The 19,676-nt window shown below is 51.9% G+C and overlaps 1 protein-coding gene across 1 annotated transcript; it reads right to left on the bottom strand.

The window, feature by feature from the left end:
- Positions 1 to 9,056: 9,056 nt before the first annotated feature.
- Ceacam16 (CEA cell adhesion molecule 16, tectorial membrane component) lies at positions 9,057 to 16,312 on the bottom strand. Its single transcript, XM_021642205.1, has 5 exons — positions 16,127 to 16,312; positions 13,533 to 13,877; positions 12,746 to 13,021; positions 11,347 to 11,625; positions 9,057 to 9,391 (listed from the first exon to the last, which is right to left on the bottom strand). Exons 1-5 carry the CDS (start codon positions 16,161 to 16,163, stop codon positions 9,057 to 9,059), a joined length of 1,272 nt encoding a protein of 423 aa, XP_021497880.1. The 5' UTR covers positions 16,164 to 16,312.
- Positions 16,313 to 19,676: the final 3,364 nt, after the last annotated feature.

Genomic DNA, 19,676 nt, shown 5'->3' with positions numbered 1-19,676 from the left:
TGGAAGAGGATGGATGACCCACAAAAGGATGGACCACCGTTCTGAGTTTTTGTTTTTCTTCTTTGCATGCGTTGTACCGTGCATTCTTGTCTTGTGTTGTCTTTTTGTTTCCTTGTGATGGCCTCAGTAGGCTGGTGACCAAACAGCTGTGCTCCACGGTGACTCTTCCTCATGCTCCCAGTGCTACAAGCTGGTACGCCTCTGGTCACTGGTGGGAGCACGCCTTGGGGCAGGACAGGTGGGGAAATAGCCAAGCATGGGGCAGGCAGTGAGAGCTCAGCCAGGCTGATGAGAACACTTTCACCTGGATGGCTCAGAAGGCCTGCTTAGGGAAGATGGCTGGGGGAAGGGGGTGTTGACATCACCCATGGCACAGAGCTATCTCCACCCCAAGGTTTGCTGCCCCTGGGCAGCAGTGCTAGCAGAAATCCTGGGGAAGAGACTAGCTGTGCCAATGCGAAGAAGAGTGATGCTTGTGCAAGCCTGGCCTCTGGGAGGAGATGTGGTGAACTTCCACCACGGTGCTGTCCACTTCTCTTCTGAGGGTAAGCATGAGAGGGCAGAGGTGAGGAGGCATGCCAAGGGTGGCTGCATCGTGTGGCCTCCCGGGCAACACCACTAGCAAGTCCCAAACCCCTCTGTAGATTCAACAGACAACAAAGTACTTGAAATTACAGCTGGATGGAGTCAGAAAAGCTTTGTCTGTCTGTCTAAATGTATGTACAGCCATTACATGTTTATTTCTGACTGGTCTTAAACGGTTAATATGCTCTGTATATCTTGTTTATAGACTAACAGTTATTGTATATGTTTAAAGATTAAATTCAAGCTCTTGTTTAGAACACATATGTGTGCATATGTGTTTGTAACAGCTATAGAAACACAGATAGATGTTTTTAAATAACAACCATGTGGCCTGCCATGTGATGTGTCTCTGCCATTTTGAAATTGCCACGTGGTGTGGGGTAGGACAAAAAATTATAGAACCTCTTGGCTATAATGAATTTTGCTTATCATCCTGTCTCCTTTTAAGCTAAGAAAACAATCTCATTTTAAATTGGTATTGATTTTTAGAGACACTGAATTGTTCACGCTGATGATATTTGGTTTTGATTTTTAAAATTATGGTTATGCTTTGTGACTTCACTCCTGAAAGGGGGGCTTTATTTTGATATGCAAAAAGCAGATTTTAAAAAATATGTCTAAAGCTATGAAACACTTTACAGTTATCAGGTATTTTATAATAATGTTTTCATGGATTTTATTTTTATCAAATTCAGGATTGTGTTTTTGAGGTATGCTGTATGTGATTCAGCCCTGGTTTGTGAAAGTCTATTCATTAACAGGCTGACTTGAAGTATGTGCCTGGCCGCCAGTTCCTGAATGAATGGATTAATGCTGTTTCTTTCTGGCTGAGATGTTTGGTATTTGCAGAATAGTCCAGGTACAGTTTTAGAATTGTTCTATACTGGGACTGGAGAGGTGGCTCAGAGGATATGAGAACTGGCTGCACTTCCAGAGGTCCTGAGTTCAGTACCCAGTCAACCACATGGTGGCTCACAACCATCCATAGTGAGATCTAGTGCTCTCTCCTGGAGTTCAGGTGTACATGCAGGCAGAACATTGTATACATAATAAATAAATAAATCTTTAAAAAATGTTCTATACTGTTCTGTTATGTAGTTGGTTATAAAACTTATTTGATTACAATGTTAGAACTTGGTTACAGGAAGCTGTAAAAACTCCATAGTGCCATACCATGGGAGGTGGCAACACCACCAGCGGCATCTGCTGGCTAGGTTTTAAATTGCCAGCCACAGCCTGTTACAACAGGTGGCTGGCCGCCATATTGGTTCAGGGATAAAGAGGGTGGAGCTGTGGTTTTACCACCATCTTTGTTAAGGGCTGCCTGCTGTGTTCAGTTCCTGTTTAGTGCTAAGTGAAACTTCTGTCCTTTAAGCTTTTTGTTGTTTGGTCTTAATAACGCAATGTGGTAGGATCAGCAAGATTTGCCAGCCCCTCTATGAACTGTATCTATGATTGAAAGTTTTGCTTTGATTTTAGTTCAGAAACATATTTAAAGTTATGCTAATGACTGCAGTTGGTTACAAGATTGAGCTTTACCTGGTCCCTTGTTTGTTTTCAAGATTAATCCTAGGATGGGTAACTACAAAGTTTGTCTATGTAGATCTACTTGAAATAGATACGGTCTTAAAACACAGAATGTGCCAGAATTAAAGATTATAACATTCTATTTTACAGGATGTAATTTAGAGGAGATAACTAAAGATGGACAAAGAGTAACTCGTATGCTGGCCCTCAAGCTTGTCGGAGATCTGATGAATATGGCTTCTAATGTATGTAGGTTTTATTATGACAGAGAGTCCCAAAATCCGGGCAGCATCTCCGAAAGTCTCAGATAAGATTTGGGCACAATGACAGAGGACTTCAACTCTGGATTGTGGTATGATGACCACTGGGCAAAGCTGACCCAACTGGCCTACCGCTAGGGCCCAGGCTAAACTGTGGACAAAATTGTGGACATCTGGAGAGTCATTGTTTCAAGTTGCTGAAGGGGAGGTGTTGGTATAATGTTCTTGTGGAATGTACACAATTTACCTTTGTTCATTCAAATGCTTTTTTCTCTACCCCAAGATCTGGTTTTGATCTGGACATTGCATTGTGATGTTTATTCTAAGCATCACCTGTCTCAAGTTTGTGTAAACAGGCCACCATTTGTTCTCTGTAATGTCAATAAAACAACCAGCCAGTGCTGAGCAATGGAGAGAATAGGGTGGGACATTCTGGTCTGGAGAGGAGGAGAAAGAAGTGAGCGGGAGAGGAGTAGGAGAGAGAGAGCTAGGAGAAGAGGACCTGGAAACAGCAGGAGAGATGAACCAACCAGATCTAAGATGTGTTTAAAAAGCAAGTATAATGTGAGAACTTTGAATGGGAGGAAGCTATACAGGCTTGGAGATTTAGGATGGATTAACCATTGCCCAGCATTGTGCTCTAGGTTAATTAAATAAATCCTAGTCTCCGTTTGGTGATTTGGGTATCCAGATGGTTTAGCTAAAAGTTAAATCAATAATAAATAGTAATAACAGCAGTGAGGTGGTGTCAGTGTTTCATGTTCTTTTCCACAGAAACAGTCTCTCATCTTCTGGGCCTGATGACCAGACCACCTCTGCTCATGATGCCATGAGACCACAGGAGCCAGGGACAACTGCCTAGTGGTGGACTGACTAGTTCTCACTGTCATTTTGATTGGTGCGTAGATTCATGTAGGTTACAGCTTATCCTTCGCAGGTCTCTGAGCGTATCGACGGCTAAGCTAATAAGAGCTTTGCAGCTAAAGAGCAGGCAGTTAGATCCACTGTTAGTTCATCACTTGATTCATTAGCTAGTTAGAACTACTAGGTACTGGATCTCATATTCAGAAAGGCAAGCAGGTTTGCCTTGCTCACAGACTTCATGTTAACTACCTGTGTCTTTTTTTTTTTAAGATTTATTTATTTATTATTTATACAATATTCTGCCTGCATCTGTGCCTGGACATGCCAGAAGAAGGCACCAGGTTCCATTCCATTATAGATGGTTGTGAGCCACCATGTGATTGCTGGGAATTGAACTCAGGACTTTTGGAAGAATGGCCAGTGCTCTTAACCTCTGAGCCATCTCTCCAGCCCCCAACTACCTGTGTCTCATGGTGAATAACTGGATAGAAAAAAATGTGAAATTTATATAAGCTCTGAGGATATGAAAGTTTAAGTTATAAGGATCTAAAAAGTTGCTTGAGGGTCTAGGAAGATGTTTAAAGGTTGGTAAATTAAAGTTATGAAGAAAAGCCTCTCTAAGATGTTTCGAAGTTGGTAAATGCAAGGAAGATTGGAGGGTGAAATTAGGTATTTTAAGATTTGTAAATGCAAGTTGTAAAGTGTCTGTGGCTCTAAGAAGGTGTTTTGAGGCATGTGAATGCAAGTTGTAATGAAATAAGAAAGTAATTTAAGGCATATTAAAAATGAGAGCTATTTCAGATTTCTCTCCCCTCTACGATATTTTTGTGCATATGTTGTTATAAGATTTTAAAGGTTTAGATCCTTGACACTGATCAATAGAGATCTGATAAGCTGATGGAGCACTGACTGCTTATTCAGTCACAAGCTCAAGATTTTAATTTCCCTTTGGTTGTCTTCTGGAGATAGACTTAAAGGTACTTCTCATCATGCTAAAAATATTTGTCTAATGTGTATATCTCTGACCTAAAACCATAGCTTTTACTAGGTCTCAATGGCCTGAGTCTACTCCTGCTGTCTTGCAGACACCTGTTACCTGCTTTTTCTAAAGCATGGATCTCAATACAATGGTGATACTAGTACACTTCCTTTTGTAAACTAAAATTCATATGAGTTTCAGGAAATCAAAAAGTCATAAGACCTGGATCTGGCATAGCTCAAATGAACCCCTGAAAAGTTTTTCCCTTGGTCTTGGGATTCCTCACTTTCCCCATTTACTAGACAATTTTTAACTTCCGTCTCTAGTTTAAATTTGTCTCAGCAGATTTTCACCTGGCTGACAGACTCCATTCAGGGATCAGCTATGGACTATGAGCTGAAATCTGGACCTGCTGAAAGCTGAAGTAAGCCAGTTTAGCCAATGTGATGGCTCCTTGTCTCTTCAACTGGATCACTAATTAAACAGTGCCCCATTGCATAGCTTTTGACTAGCCTTTCAGCCTTCCTGGGTCCCCAATATCTTCATCCTAATGTCAACCTAAAGAAGTTACAGAAAAAAGAGATATTCGTCTGCCTTTATCCTACCTAACAGGCTGAAATACTAAGTCAAAAGGGGTTCCCTGGCATAAGGAATGGGTTCCTATAATGTCAATTGACAAACCAGAAAATTGGCCCTTAGTTCTGTTTCTTCTTGTCATGCTTTGTGCCCCTTGCACGATTATGCCTAGAATTAGGAAAAAGTCTCAATACCAGCCTTTGGACCCATCTCAAAGATTTGAGATTGTATCCTGTTTGAGGGGGGAATGAAAGGACCAGGCTGACCCTCCTCCCACCAAAGTCATCAGTCCCAGGAACTAGGCCATAGGTCACCAATTCCATGAATAAGGCCATAACATTCCCTACCCAAGGAACAGCCTTAAGGATAGCCACAAGAATGGGAAGGCATCTTATCTCAGGGTGGGGCACCTGTGCTGGGCAGCCCCCTGACCCAACATTCCTGAGGTCTATAGATAGCTCCTCAGTGTTTGTTATGTGAGTTAGCCAATCACTCTATAAAAACCTTGCCCTTGCTGATGTGTCATCCAGCTGTGTAACTGCTAAGCTGGGAATCCCCTGTTCTTGTTCAAACCCCAATAAAAACCCTGCCATGCGGCTGCTTGGGGCTCTCCTCTCTGATCCACTCGTGTTGGTGACAGTGAGGAGATTGAGCTTAAGCCCAAATAAAGCTCTTTGCTCTTTCATATGTGGCTTGGCTCCTGGTGGTCTTTGGTGACCTTGCGATCTGAGCATAACACTACCACTGAGCCACACCCCAGCCCCTCACTGGGGGATTCTAGACAGGGGCTCTACCACTGAGCCACACCCCCAGCCCCTCACTGGGGGATTCTAGGCAGGGGCTCTACCACTGAGCCATGCCCCCAGCTCCTCACTGGGGGATTCTAGGCAGGGCCTCTACCACTAAGCCACACTCTCAGGCCCTTCACTGAGAGATTGTAAGTAGGGGCTCTAACACTGGGAGCTATACCCTCAGCCTTAGACAAATGTGTTTGTTTTTCATTTGCCTGTGGCTAAAGACAAACATTTCATCCCGGGTCTCATGACCCGGGATAATACTCATGGATAATTGACAACACAGGGCAGATTTCTTTTTGTATATCTACAGCCTCTCTAGTCTTAGGATGTCAGTACCATGATGGTGTCTATTTTATAGATGAAGAACTGCGAAGAGCTGATTTCCCCATTCAAGCTGAGGTTTAGTGCATTTGCCTTTCCATCCCATTGTCCAATGCACCTTCAGGGGGAAATGGAAACATGACCTGCGCCCCCTCCCAGCTGTCATGGGAACTACAAAAGCTGGCACAATCTTTACCTTGGTTTCCTGTGAAAGACAGAACTGGCTGTAACTATGAATAAGAGGTGTTGTAGGAACTGATGAGGTAAAAGGACAAAAGTAACTTGGCCAGTCCTCACAAACCCAGAATCCCAACAACTGGGAGATTAAGGTGGCAGGATCAAACGTTTTATGCCAGCTTGGTCTACATAGTAAGAACCTGCCTCAAGGAAAACAAAGGAAATGGTGGGCTGTGTTGGGGGTGTGGCTCAGTGGTAGAGCCCCTGCCTAGAATCTCCCAGTAAGGGGCTGGGGTATGGCTCAGTGGTAGAGCCCCTGCCTAGAATCCCCCAGTGAGGGGCTGGGGTGTGGCTCAGTGGTAGAGCCCCTGCCTAGAATCTCCCAGTGAGGGGCTGGGGTGTGGCTCAGTGGTAGAAAGCTTTTCTAGTGTTCACAAAGTTCTAGGTTCATTCCTCAGCAATGGAACTACCTACATTATTTTCATTATTATTCCTTTGTGAGTTTGGAGCACAGAGCTAAATGTCCCTCACCACAAACTGGCTACAGAAACTGTTACTATCTCCTGGTGATTGTGGTTTCTCTCGGGCTGTAAATGAAGGAGACTGCTGGCTTGAGATGGTGCCTAGAGATGCCCAGAGGAATGTGTAGCTTGGCCGTGGGGTCACCTGAGCTTCCCTGTACTAAGGATACAGAATAGCTTGACCTAGAAACTTTAGAGGTCTCTCTCTCTCTCTCTCTCTCTCTCTCCCTCTACCCCTCCTGCTGGCCTAATTAAGCGTCCATCCCTCACACAGAGCCCGGTTCTCTACGGCCTCGGCTGGCATCCCTGGCTTTCTGGGACCTGGTAATTGGCTGTGGCTCTTCTCCCCTGGCTCCAGGTAGAAGAGGCCATTTTGTCTAGCTGTCCAGAATTTTCAACCCAGCGTAGCACAGACTGTGAGCTTCATACCTCGGAACCATTCTCTCTGACCAGTGATGACATCATTTGGAGGCACCAGCAGACCCAAGGGAAAGACTATGCTTCCTACAGTCCCTTGCAACCAGGAAGATGGTTGTCATTTGCTCCTTGAGGTGACTGAGAAACTGGGATCCTTGAGCTAAGCAGGATAGAAGGCTCTGTCACTCAACAATGGACCTCTGGGTACTTAAAAATATGCACTAGACAACGGATTCTAGATCCATGTAAACTGCTCCTACAATATCAAGGGATAAAGAGACTAAAGCTCTATCCCTTTTAAAAATTGTTTTGAGATGTGGTCTCTTTAAGCCAGGCAGGCTGGTCTTGAACTTGGTTGCCTATACCTTGAATTTTGAACTCCTGATCCTACTGCCTCCACCTCTGCCTGCATTACAAGCAGCACCGTGTTCGGCTGCGTTCTTGAGGTAACGGATGAGATCCAGAAGGTGTTGGAAAACAGCATTCATTCTCGGAGGAGAAGTAATCCTGCCTTAGGCTAAGGTGACACCAGGTGTTGCCGAGTGAGGAGGGGCTTTCCCTGCTCCACACTTCCTGGCTGTTAGTGCCCCAGAGAGGTCCGGTCCTTAGCCCCTTGGGGCGCAGGACACACCTCCTCGTGAGCTGCGCTCCTGCAAAGGCGCCAAGCCCTGTCCCAGAGCAAAGAGGGAGCGGATCAAACAGCCCTAGGTGCGCATGCGCTCGGCCTGGGCATGCTCCGGGCTGGGGACCACAGCAAGGAACACTAACTGCCCTGGCCACGGCTGGTGGCGGTGGAAGGAGAGGCTGACAACCACGTGCGTTCACGGGACGTTTATGGACTGGGCAGGTCTCCCACAGCTGGGCGCTAAGTCTAGATGGACGCAGGAAGCATCCGTGCTTCAGGTGAGCGGTCCTGGGCTCAGGGGCGGAAGCGGGGAGATGCCGCGAAAGCTGGTCTCAGCCGCCTGCGCTGCTGCCGCCGCCGCCACTACTCCAGAACTGTGCAGGAGGACGGGGCGGGGACAAGGAGGTTGTCAGTCAGCAGGAGGACCTGCCCACGGCCCCGCCCACCGCGCCTCCCGGGGCCCCACCCGCCCCGCTCAGCTTGTGTCATGGTCTGGGGTCTGGTGCTGCGTGAAGGTAGTCTGGTCCTCCAGCTGGACTGTGACCAAGGAGGCTGGAAAGCAATCCCCGGGCGCACGGACTCAGTCAGGAGTGCGCCTGCGCGAACCCAGGCAGCTGGTGGCTGGGTCCGGACTGCTCCTGGCTCTGGAAGTTTGACTTCTGAGTGTCTAGTCTGGTGCCACAGGCAAGACTCCAGACCCAGTCTCCTGGGAGCACCTGTCCGGTGCACCTGTCCTAGCAACATGACGGTCTTGAAGATCTCTGGGAACTCCTAGTCTGATGGAGGAGGCATGGCCTTTGGCTATTTTGAGAGCATGGTCCCTGAAGGGGAGCTCCTAGTCTGATGGAGGAGGCAGAATCCCTGTCTCTAACGCAAGAGACATGGCCCCAACTCTGGGAGCCCCAGTCTGATGGAGGAGACACAGTGTTCAGCCTGATGAAAGACACAGGGTTCTCTCCCGTGGGAGCCGCCAGCTTGAGGCGGGAAGAGGCGGCTCTCAACAGAAAACCCTGTCTGATGGAGGAGACACACCTAGCGGCCTGCGCCCTAGGGCGCGCACGTCCAGTGAGTGAGGCGAGCTCTGGTGTCTGAAAGTGGAACCTCCCAGTGTGGAAGAGGCTGGGTCCCTGCGGTTTCCACTCACCTGAGGAGGAAGGTGCCCGCCCTCACGCGGCACCCCTCTCTCTGTCTACATCCACAGGATGGACATCTTACATGAGCAAGAACGCCTCGGGCTGGTGGAAACCCCTCTACCCTTGGGGGACGCCATCGTTTGAGAGGCAAGGCGAGTGCCCACACGGGGACACTCGGGTCACACTTGGGTCAGATGGGAGAGGCGCGTGCCCGTGTCCCACAGGCACAGGAGGGAGGAGAGGGCCGCTTCCGGGAGTCCCCCGCCCCCCACGCTCACTCACGGGCCACCTGTAGCTCCACCTCCAGCGTGTCCGTCTTGCCCTGCACTGTGACGGTCTTGAGCGTGTAGCGTCCGGCATCCGTGAGGTTCAGCTTTTGCACCAGCAGAGAGCAGTTGGCGAAGCCCACCTCCCGGCCCGTGTGTGCGGGCCCAGCAATCCAGTTCCCCGACGGCAGCTGGCTGAGGAGCCGGTTGGGCTCCGAGGCGGGTCCGCGGTACCAGGCGTAGACCAGCAAGTCCTTGGGATAGCCCTGGACAGTCAGGGTCACATCCTGGCCCTCCATTGGCTTAGTCGGTACGGGAACAATCATCATGGCTACAGCTGCAGCTGGGGAGAGAGCCGCCACCGCTGTCAACCAGGTCTGCCCTGGGGCGGTGTGGAGTCCTCCCCCTCCCTTGGCCAGCTCCCCCACGATGGTGCTCCCCACGAGGTGCTGGGGAGGAGACAGAGGGTGGGGGTGAGTTCTGGGGTGACCACACTGACTCTCTTTCTCAGGGGTGCGTCTCCCCTGTCTAGATCTTAGCCTTGGATGATGGTGCAGGGTGTCCCTCCTATGAAACTGGAAGACCCCGGAGGGCCTGGCCATGTCTCCTCCATCAGGGTGGAAAATTCCAGACTCTAGGGGCCATGCCTCCACCATCAGACTGGAAATCCTAGAATATGGAGTGGTGCCTCCTCCATCAGATGGTTGGAACGTCTCTTCCCACACTGTGTCTTTTCTGTGAGAGCAACAGACCCAAGAATATGGGGTTGACAAACCCCCCATCAAATTGGAAGAGTGCATCACATGAAAAATTCTCACACAGGTGTGGGCTGTGTCTCCTCCATCAGATTGGGAAATTCTAGGTTTTCAGTCAAGTTTGGGACCCTAGAAGCTGGAAAGACTATTCCACTGGTTTCAGATTCTCTACAAGGTGGGAGCCTCCGTCTCCTCCATCAGGCTGAGAAACTGTGGATTACTGGAGTTGAAAATTCGGTCAAGATGCAGACTCCCAAGTTGGGAATAACCATCTCTCTTCTATCAGGAAATTTCCATAGAAAATGGAAGGCTTGTACTTCCCCTCAGACTTGGAGTATTCCCAAAGCGGGACCCATGTCTCCGCCACCAGTGCCTGGAGCCCGGACAAGGTGAGGCGCTGCCTCTTCTCTTTGACTGGCAGTTCCCCTGCTTCCTTCACCCCTTTGAGGCCAGAGAAAGACCATGCCTCCTCCATCAGATCAGCTTGTTTCCCAGGTTGGGTAGCAGCCGTGTCTTTTTGTTCTGTCTCAATGCCAGCACCTGCCTCAGGATTTCTGGCGGCTTGGGGGTTAGCAGTTTTGGGGTGCTGCTCTAGGTACACCCTGCACATACCTGCAGACCCGGGACAACACCTGTGTTGGCCCTGAGATCATCTGGTCCACCCTGTCTCCAGCCAAGATCCCTCACAGGTAGGACAGGAGGCACACTTACCTTTGGGACAGCCATCTTTGCTCTGCGTGAAAGAGGGTCCGTCCCCACCCTTTGCATGAGACCCAGCCTGTTAGTGGAGGAAGAAGGGAGGGAGGAGGGGGAGGACGATTCCCACTGTCCCCAAGGGACAATGGCCGCTTGAGAAGAAACCCAGGTAGGGTTAATGAGGCCTTTTGTTGTCACCGGTTTGTTTTGAGACAGGTCTCGTGTAGCATAGGCTGATCCTGAGCTGTCTGTGTAGCCCGGGATAGCCTTGAACCCCTGACGGCCTAGAACTCCTGCCTCCACCTCTCAAATGCTGTGATTACAGGTGAGCCCTTCCACACCTGCTGTAATATGAGGACGCCATGTTCAAAGCCGCCATCCTTGGCGCACGAGCACCGTCTCTAAGGTGCCCACCCCCACCCCCACCTCCAGAATAGAGATGTGAAGGGGGATGCCTCTGCTGTGCCTCTCCATGCTGTCCCTGCGTGCTCGTGTGTGTGTGCTCATGCAGGGCCCCTACACATGGGCACTCTCAAATGCCCCGTCCCGTCCAGACTAAGAGGTTCAGGCCTGTGTGTCCTGAGTTGGGCAGGGCTCTCAGCAGCTGGTGCCTTTCTACTAACCAGGGTAATTACATGAGAGGACATGGACCCTGGTGCCCCACTCTGCCACCCCACAGGAGGGGTCTAACCTCAGGGCACCTAGGCAAGAGGGGGACACCATGTCACAGCTGGCCGATGAACGTGCTGGGAATCCGCTTATCTTCTGGGGAAGTGGCGGCCCAGTGAGCAAGGGCCAGCTGGGCCTCTGTGGAGAGCAGGCGGCCATCAGGGCGGGGCTGACTCACCAGACAGCTTGACCACCACTGAGGCAGAGCCGGACAGCAGAGTCTTGGAGTTCTTAGCGATGCATGTGTATGTACCCTCATGGGCCCCAGTCATGCTGCTGATGTTCAGGTGATCCTGACCATTCTTCAAGGCCTTCCCATTGAGGGCCCACACATACTCTGGCTCAGGGCAGGACCGGGACACACACCATAGGGTAAGGGATGTGTTGAAGTCCACTTTAATAGTGCAGCCCGTGCGGGTGGTGGAATCTTGGAGGATAGCCACTCTTTCAGGGCCAACTGTAGGGCAGGAGGGAGAGACGCAGGAAGGCCAGGGCTGGATGGGTCAGGGGTTGGGGCAGAGGCAGGAAAGCCAGGGCTGGGGGGGGGAGGACAGAGGCATGCACCCCAGGTTTCCTGTCCCTGGGCTTGGCAGGGCTGAGAACTGGGAGAAAAGACCTTGAGCCTTTCCTAATCACACCTTGATTTCTAACACTCTCAATCTTGAGGCTCACTTCCCTCCCACAAGAACTCGGTTTTGTTGTTGTTTTGGGTTTTGTTTGTTTGTTTTGTTTTGTTTGATGAAAAACAGTGTGTGAAGTTGCCTTTATTCCCAGCACTCTGGAGGTAGAGGCAGGTGGATCTCTGAGTTTGAGGCCAGCCTGGTCTACAAAGCGAGTTCCAGGACAGCCAGGACTATACGGAAAAACCCTGTCTTGAAAAATAACAACAGAAAACAAAAGAAAAAAGAAGATGAAGCTATGCTCCTAGGATTCTCAGGCTCTATAAACCTGTGTGTCTGAGATTCCAGATTCTGAGGTGGGAACTGGATCCTAGGATTACTGTTTCAGCTGGTGTACTTGTAGGCCTCGTAGCCTAACTCCAGATCCTTGCCTCTGGCTCAGAACTTTCCAGCGTCTGGAGTCCTCTGGCTGCAGGATCCTAGGGCTTTAACTTTTGTACACCAGCCCGATTTCGTTTTTTTTTTCCCCCACACAGAGCTTCATTTGGTAGCCCTGACTGGTCTTGAACTCACAGCAATCTTCTGCCTCCGCCTCCTGGATTAAAGGGGCACCCCACCATGGCCTTGGCGCTCCAGTCATTGCTTAGTGCCCGGGTCATGGAGAACCCTAACGTGAGCCGCTCTGTGGTGCTGCGGATGGAGCTTGGACAAGAGCCCCGGGCTGGCCTCACCTCCTCCCCACCTCTGGCTGCCTGGGGTGACAGACGCGTGTTCTCTCGCTCACCTAGGAGTCCCGCATCCACCTGACATTAGCAGCCGCACTCGGCACCGCATGAAATGACCAGTCAAGGATGTCTAAGCGGAACCCTTACTCCCCAGTCTGCAGGCTGTGTGACTGTGTAAGCCTTGGCCTCAGGTCCCCCACCTGTGAGATACGGGGTGCCTGGGAAGACTCACAGTATACGGTCAAGTTCAGGGGCTCGCTGCGGCTGACGCTGACGGGGTTCCACACCTCGCACTGGTAGGCGCCTGCCTCCTCCCTGCGGACGCCGTGCCGGGTCAGCACCCTGCCGTCGGGGGACAGGCCCAGGCGGACGGCCACCGGCAGCGCGTCCCCATTGAAGAACCAGCGCACCTCCGCGGGGCTGGGGCTGCTGCACACGAGGCGAAGGGTGTCCCTCCGCTCCACCAGCGCCGTGCCGTTGGCCACGACCGTGGGAGGGGCCAGGATCTCTGTGTGGGGAGCGGAAGACAGAGGGGGAGGGGAGGGGCACCTCCTGTCCCCGGGGCAAGGAGCACCACCAGGCCGCGCCTCTGCACCCCCAGCCATAGTGACAAAGAATGGCTTTAGAAGACAGAAGCCGGAATGGAGAAGGTGAGCATTTCAGCGTCATTTTAGGCACCCCACACCCTATTTTAAAAGCATTCTTAGGGGCTGGCAAGATGGCTCAGTGGGTGAAAGCTCTTGTCACCGAACCTGTTGACCAGAGTTCGATCCCTGGGTTCTACACCGTGGAAGGAAAAGCACTGACTCACCAAAGCTGTTTTCTGCGTTCCACACGAATGCTGTGTCATGTATGCACGCCCGTGCGCACACATGCTTCTCACACACACACACACACACACACACACACGCACGCACGCACACGCGCGCGCGCGCGCGCAGTAAATAAATGCGATTTTAAAGAACGAATGTTTTTTTCTTTGGGGCCTCGAAGGAGGGGTGAGGAGGAGGCTGGCTCACCGTAGACCCGCAGGTGTCCGTAGCCCACCTCCGTCTGCAGCTGCCTGTTGAGAGTCTGAAGGATGTAGGTGCCCGTGTGCCCCCGCAGGGCGCCGTGGATCTGGAGGCTGCCATCAGGGCGCACAGCCTCCCGGCCTGTGTGGGCGGGTCCCGGGGTCTCGTCCCCAGTGCTGACGATGTAACTGGCCACCAGGAAGGTTAGGCTGATGGTAGGCCCCGCGTACCAGCTGTAGGCAAGCAGTTCCCCCGAGAGCCCGTGGACCACCAAGGTGACGTTGTCCCCCTCTGTGGGCTGTGCAGGCTCGGGGGTGATGGAGATCTCAGCCCCTGTGTTCAGAATCCAGGCTGAGAGAGAACAGAAGGAGCGGGTTGGATGGGGTAGGACTGAATTCAGTGTCTACAAGTCAGACAAAAGCTCCCATACTCATGCTTTGCCCTGGGATAAAACCCAGAACCTCATCCATGCTAGACATGTCCCCAGCCCCTCACTGGGGGATTCTAGGCAGGGGCTCTACCACTGAGCCACACCCCAGCCCCTCACTGCGGGATTCTAGGCAGGGGCTCTACCACTGAGCCACACCCTCACTGGGGGATTCTAGGCAAATACCCTGCTGTTGACTCCCAGTTCCAACCTATAGCTCTCTGGCCCTCAACATCTTAGTCACCTAATTTTGAGCAGGGAGTGGAGTCTGAGCCTTCCTATATAATGGAGAGGGCTTGCCTGGAACTCCTGATCCTCCTGGAAAGTGCTGGGATTGGCAGGCATGTCCCAGCAAGCCAGGCTTTGTCACCTGAGCGCGCATAGATCCCGTCTGCACAGCTGTGCATAGAGTGTGCCTCTTTCTGAGCATACCTCCATTTTCTCAAAGTTGATAGAAAAGAGAATCTCCGTCCTGTGCCACCTGGCTGGACACCTTGCGTAGCCAGCGCTCTGCAGAGCAAGGTGGGGCCAGAACGTTTTCCATGAGAGGCACCGGGCTGAGACTCAGGATGCTTTGCTCACGTAGCCAGCTGAGTTTGTGACCTTGTGCTAACATCTGGGCCTGGCTAAGTCTTTTTACCCCAGCCAAGGGTGCTCTCTCTGTGTGCCCAAGGGCCACCAGATAGAGAGCAGGGATCTGTGGCGTCTCTCCTTCCCTTTCTCTTTCCTTCCCCACCTTTTCTTTAGTCTCTCCCCTGCCCAGGATCTCTGGTATGGATCTCCATGATGGCTTCAAGCTTGACATAGAGCTGAGGATGACCTTGAACTTCTGATCTCCCCGTCTTCACCTCCAGAGTGCTGAGACCCTGGGCACATACCACCACACCCTGCTGATGCAGTGCTGGGGGTCAAACCCAGTGCTTTACCAAACCATCAGCATTCCCAGCTCCTCCACCCCTTTCTTCTCCACAGAACTCCCAACCCGCAGAGCTGGTCACGGCTGCCTCCTTTTCAGCCTTTCGTGGCAGAAGCCTTAGCCCTGGCATTTCTCACGTTACGCACACTTGCAGGCTTGGCCTGGTTTTCAGTCCCTTCCTGGTTGAAAGAATGTGGGTGGTCTTGGCAGGTTCTGAGGTTAGGACAAAGCTCTGCCAGGTGGTGTTGTGAGACCCTGGCCAGAAAGTCACCTCTTCAACCCTGCCTTTCCTCTCTAGGAAGTCAGCCCACAAGGGACCGTCCCTCTCTGGTTGGTTGCTAACAAGCAGAAAGCAGATAAACAGTAGATGCTATCACTCCTGCTTCTAAGTACCTTTGGCTGATCCTGCCAGCCGTACCCACTTTCATACAGCTAAGGAAATGGGCGCTGAGAGCAAGGCAGCAAAATCCAAGCCCCGTAGTCACACTCAGGAGGCCGAGGCATGGGGGTTTTCTCAAATTTGAGGCCAACCTGTGCTATAGAATAAGACCCTGCCTCAACAACAGCAAAAGCCTTCACAGAGCTGGATGTGGTGGCACATGCCTCTGAGCCCAGGAGCAGGAGGCAGAGGCTGGCCGGTCTCTGTGAGTTCAAGGCTAGCCTGGTTTAAAGAGAGAGAGTTCCAGGTTAGCCAGGGTAATAGTGAGACCCTGTTTCAAAAATGAAAGACAACATAAGGGTACCGAGGATATACCTCCGTTTGCAGGGTGCACGAAGCCCCAGGTTCAAACCCTTGCAGCACCTCATAAACTTGGCATGATGGCAGAGACCTGTAATCCCAGCACTAGGGAAGTGGAGACAGGAGGATCAGATGTTCAAGGTCAGCCTCAACTACAAAGTAAGTGTGAGGCCAACGTGGGCTATAGGAGACTTTACCTCAACTCCCCACCCCCACCCCCCAAACCAAACCCAAACAAGAGTCTGGATGCCCTGGCACTAGCCGGTTCTGCAGCTTGCTTTGCTCTGGCTGTGGGGCCCTCTAAAGCACAGCCTGGTAGCCTCTCTTAGTGGCAGTCTCCAGACCGCCCTACAGGCCTCCCCTCAAGAGCAGACTTCCCCAGAGGGAAGCAAACTTGCACATGTCCAGCTTCTGACTCAAGCCTTTTCTCTCCAGGGCCGGGCTTTCTCTCTCTAGCTTGAGGCCCTTGGAAGGTGCAGGGAGTAGGCTGAGGAGCTGGGGGACCCCTTCTTGCTCACCACTGAGGAAGAGCCAGCTGCATGGGGCCAATGCCATCTTTCACCCCGGCCGATGTCCGATATGGTCGGTGGTGATGGTGTCCCAGTGGCTCAGAGGCCCTTCCTGGTTGAGGCTCAGTCTGCCACTGGTCCCGGGATTGCTCGGCAATTTGGAACCGGGGCGGATCACCGGAATTTGGAGGGATCGGGTCACACAGATCTGGGGCCCTGTTTGGGCATTAGGATGGGTGTGGCAGGCACCGGCCAGGGGCCATGACCTGGCCAGGCCTCCTGGGGCAGCTGCCTAACCCACTTGGTGCCAAAGGCCCAGATTTGGTACAGAGAGGAGAAGCAGGTCACCAGAAGGAGGGGGAGGGATTCGGGAGGCTTCTGAGGCAGCTCCTGACCACCATGCTGCTGTCTCCCGGCAGCGCGGTGATCACCAAAGGGTGGCTGATGGAGACGTCTGCTCCTCCAGCCTTAGCCCTGCAGGGAGTGACCAGTGTGACCACAGTGGACAGCTCAATGACTCTGTGGGGTGGCCATCTTTAAGCCTCTCACCTGCGTGGGTCGTAGAGGCAGGAGAGTCCTGAGTTCAAAGTCATCCTCAGCTACATAGATGTTCAAGGTCAGCCTAAACTACAAAGTAAGTGTGAGGCCAATGTGGGCTATAGGAGACTTTACCTCAACTTTACCGGGCCATTAGGAGAATGGCCCGGGCCACACATGAGACCCTGTCTCAAAAAATCAAGAGGGAATAAAAGAAGACTTTTTTTCTTTTATTGAAACAGTTGCCAGGCTTGATTTGAACTTATTGTGCAGCCAAGGATGGCCTTGAATGCCTGAATTTCCCACCTATGCCTCCTGAATGTTGGGGTTATGGGTGTTTGCCACCATAGCTAGTGTATGCGGTGCTGGGGAACGAAGCTCGTGAACTCTCAGCAAGCACTCTACCCCTTGAGCCAAGCTCTGTCCTTCCATCTGTTTTCTTTCCTTTCCTCTTCTCTCCTCTTGTCATGTGAGGCGGGTGACGTGTGTCGTCACAGGCCTGTGGAGGCCAGAGGCTACTTTTGGGGATCCCCTCTCTTCTATCTGTGGCTCCCAGGGAGCAAACTCAGGTCATCAGGCTTGGCAGCAAGTGGCTTTACCCACCCAGCCACCTTACTGGTATTTCTTCCCTTTTTTGAAAAACCAGTCATTTTAATTTCTTAATCATGTGATGTCTCTGTCTGGTGCTCTGCACAGCGTGCAGGTGCCCGTGAAGGGCTGAGCTAATGGGTGCTCTGGAGTTACAGGTGTCCGTGAGCCTCCCAGGGTGGGTGCTGGGAACTGAACCCAGGTCCTCTGCAAGAGCAGGCCGCCCATTTAACCACTGAGCCCTGCACTCTTCTGTGACAGGAGGCCTCACTATGTAGTTCAGGATGGCCCACAGCTCATCCCACAACCCAGACAAAGCTTGACTCATGAAGCTCCCACCATAGGCCCCTGAGAGCTGGAATTACAGATGTAAACCACCACATCTGGCTTAACTTTTCTTTTTCTTTCTTTCTTTCTTTCTTTCTTTCTTTCTTTCTTTCTTTCTTTCTTCTCTCTCTCTCTCTCTCTCTCTCTCTCTCTCTCTCTTTCTTTCTTTCTCTCATTTATTTTTGAGTTGAGTTCTTTCTAGGAAGCCCTGTCTGCCCTGGAACTCTCTCTGTAGACCAGGCTGGCCTTGTAGTCACAGAGATCCACCTGTCTCTGCCTCCCAAGTGCTGGGATTAAAGGTGAGGGCAGCCACACCATCTTATTTTCTTGTATTTATCACGCTTTGTTTCTTGGCGAGGGGAGGCTCCTGAGGTGCTCCTGCCACAATCGGCCTGCTGAGGTCAGAGGGCAACCTGCAGAAGTCGGGTCTCTTCCACCATCGTGTGGGTTCCCGGAACGGAACTCAGCCCATCAGGCCAGGCGGTAAGTGTCTTTACCGGCTGAGCCATCTCCTCAACCTTTTTCTTATTCGCCCCTCTCTCGCTTGCTTGCCTGCTCATTTTCTTGAATAACTGCCCTGACTGTCCCGGACTTGAAGCTCTGTGACCAGGGTTGTCTAGCATTCATGAAGCCCTGGCTCAATCCCCAGCGCCATATCACAACCCAGGTGTGGTGGCCCCTGCCTGTTGTCCCAGCACTCAGGAGATGGAGGCAGGAGGGTCAGAAGCCGTCCTCAGCCACCTAGTGAGTTTCAGGCCAGCCTGAGCTACAGGAGACCCTGTCTCCAAACAACAGAAAAGCTCCAAGGTAGGGCTTGAGGGTGTACTGAGGCAGGGGAATCTCTGTGAGTTCCAGGCTGGCCTGGGGCACATAGTGAGACCCTGTCTAAAGACAGACAACAAAACAAAACCCCTCATTTAAATGGCAAAGCGGAGCCTGGAAGGGGTTTGCCCCGTGCAAGGAGGCAGAGGGAGGATGTCCATGTGGCCGCCTTAGAGTCTGCAGGAAGCATGTGGCGAACTGCAACCTGCCTCAGGGCAGGGGACCTAGCTGCAACTCTGCTGTCCTCTTTCCTCCTGCCCTGTGTCCTGGGCTGCCCTCAAAAGGGCTGGGCAGTCTAGAGGGGGAGAAGGCTTGGGGAGGGTGGAGGCTGCGCCGCCCCCTCTTTCCCCTTCAACTGTGACCTTATCTTACCCCGCTCTCCCTGCCTGGCCCTGCTTCCACAGTCACCTGAGTCCTGGGACTGAATCCCATTGTTATTCAGAATGGTTCCCAATGTCTCTGGCGGCGCCTCTGACTCAACTTGTCCCAAACTGACCTTAGTATCTTCCCAGACCTGCTCCTGCCTCAGCTCTTACCCAGGAAAAGGCCACACTGCCCCCTGAGAGGGGAAGGACCCGGGTCTCAGTCCTCACGCTTTTCTTAGTCCACTAGCACAAAGGCTGCCTACTGCCCTCTGCAGAATACAGAATCCTCTCAGTAGCCACGAGGCCCTGTGTGTCCATCCTCACGTAATGCTCTCCCGATCTGTCCTTCACTCCGTCTGTCCATCCCTCCTGGGATGACCCCAGCTCCCCGCCTTTCCAAGCCGTGGACACCCTCGTTTCTCACTGTTGAGGGCTGTGTCTCTCCCCTCCCTGTGTCCCCACAGTGTCCCCAGCACTGTGTAGTTCAGAGTGCCTGTGGAAGCTGACACCAGGTGTGGATGACTCGGAGCTGTGAGTCTCCAGGGAGGTCCAGGTTTCTGGGCAGACCTATTGTTTGTCCCCAACCTGTGTCATGGCTCCCGGTCCCCAAGGCATTACATGACCCTTCTCTGTCCACTGTCTTTGCCATCTCCATCCTCCTCCCTCCTCCCTGCCCCGTCCTCCCTTCTCTGTCCCTGATGTTCCTCTAATAGGAACCTTTCATGGTTTTTGAGATATCTGTGTAGCCCAGGATGGCCTTGACTCACTATGTAGCTGAGGATGACCTTGACCTTCTCCCCCCTCTTCTGAGTGCTGGGATTACAGGTGGTTTTTTTCAAGGCTGGAAATCCACCCAATGGCTTCCAGCACGCTGGCAAGGCACCCTCCCAGCAGACTCAGCACCCCCAGCCCTGTGAGAG

Source organism: Meriones unguiculatus, chromosome 1, assembly GCF_030254825.1.
Source record: "Meriones unguiculatus strain TT.TT164.6M chromosome 1, Bangor_MerUng_6.1, whole genome shotgun sequence".
Lineage (NCBI taxonomy): Eukaryota > Metazoa > Chordata > Mammalia > Rodentia > Muridae > Meriones > Meriones unguiculatus.
Note: the sequence above shows the minus strand (reverse complement) of the source record. Positions and strands in the feature narration are given on the sequence as shown.

Excerpts from the sequence above, each read along its gene's own strand:
- Ceacam16 (XM_021642205.1), bottom strand. The coding sequence starts at position 16,163 with ATGGCATTGGCCCCATGCAGCTGGCTCTTCCTCAGTG. Across the intron at positions 13,878-16,126 it reads CAGCTGGCTCTTCCTCAGTG|CCTGGATTCTGAACACAGGG; the intron begins GTGAGCAAGAAG and ends GTTCTCTCTCAG. Across the intron at positions 13,022-13,532 it reads CGGACACCTGCGGGTCTACG|AGATCCTGGCCCCTCCCACG; the intron begins GTGAGCCAGCCT and ends CTCCCCACACAG.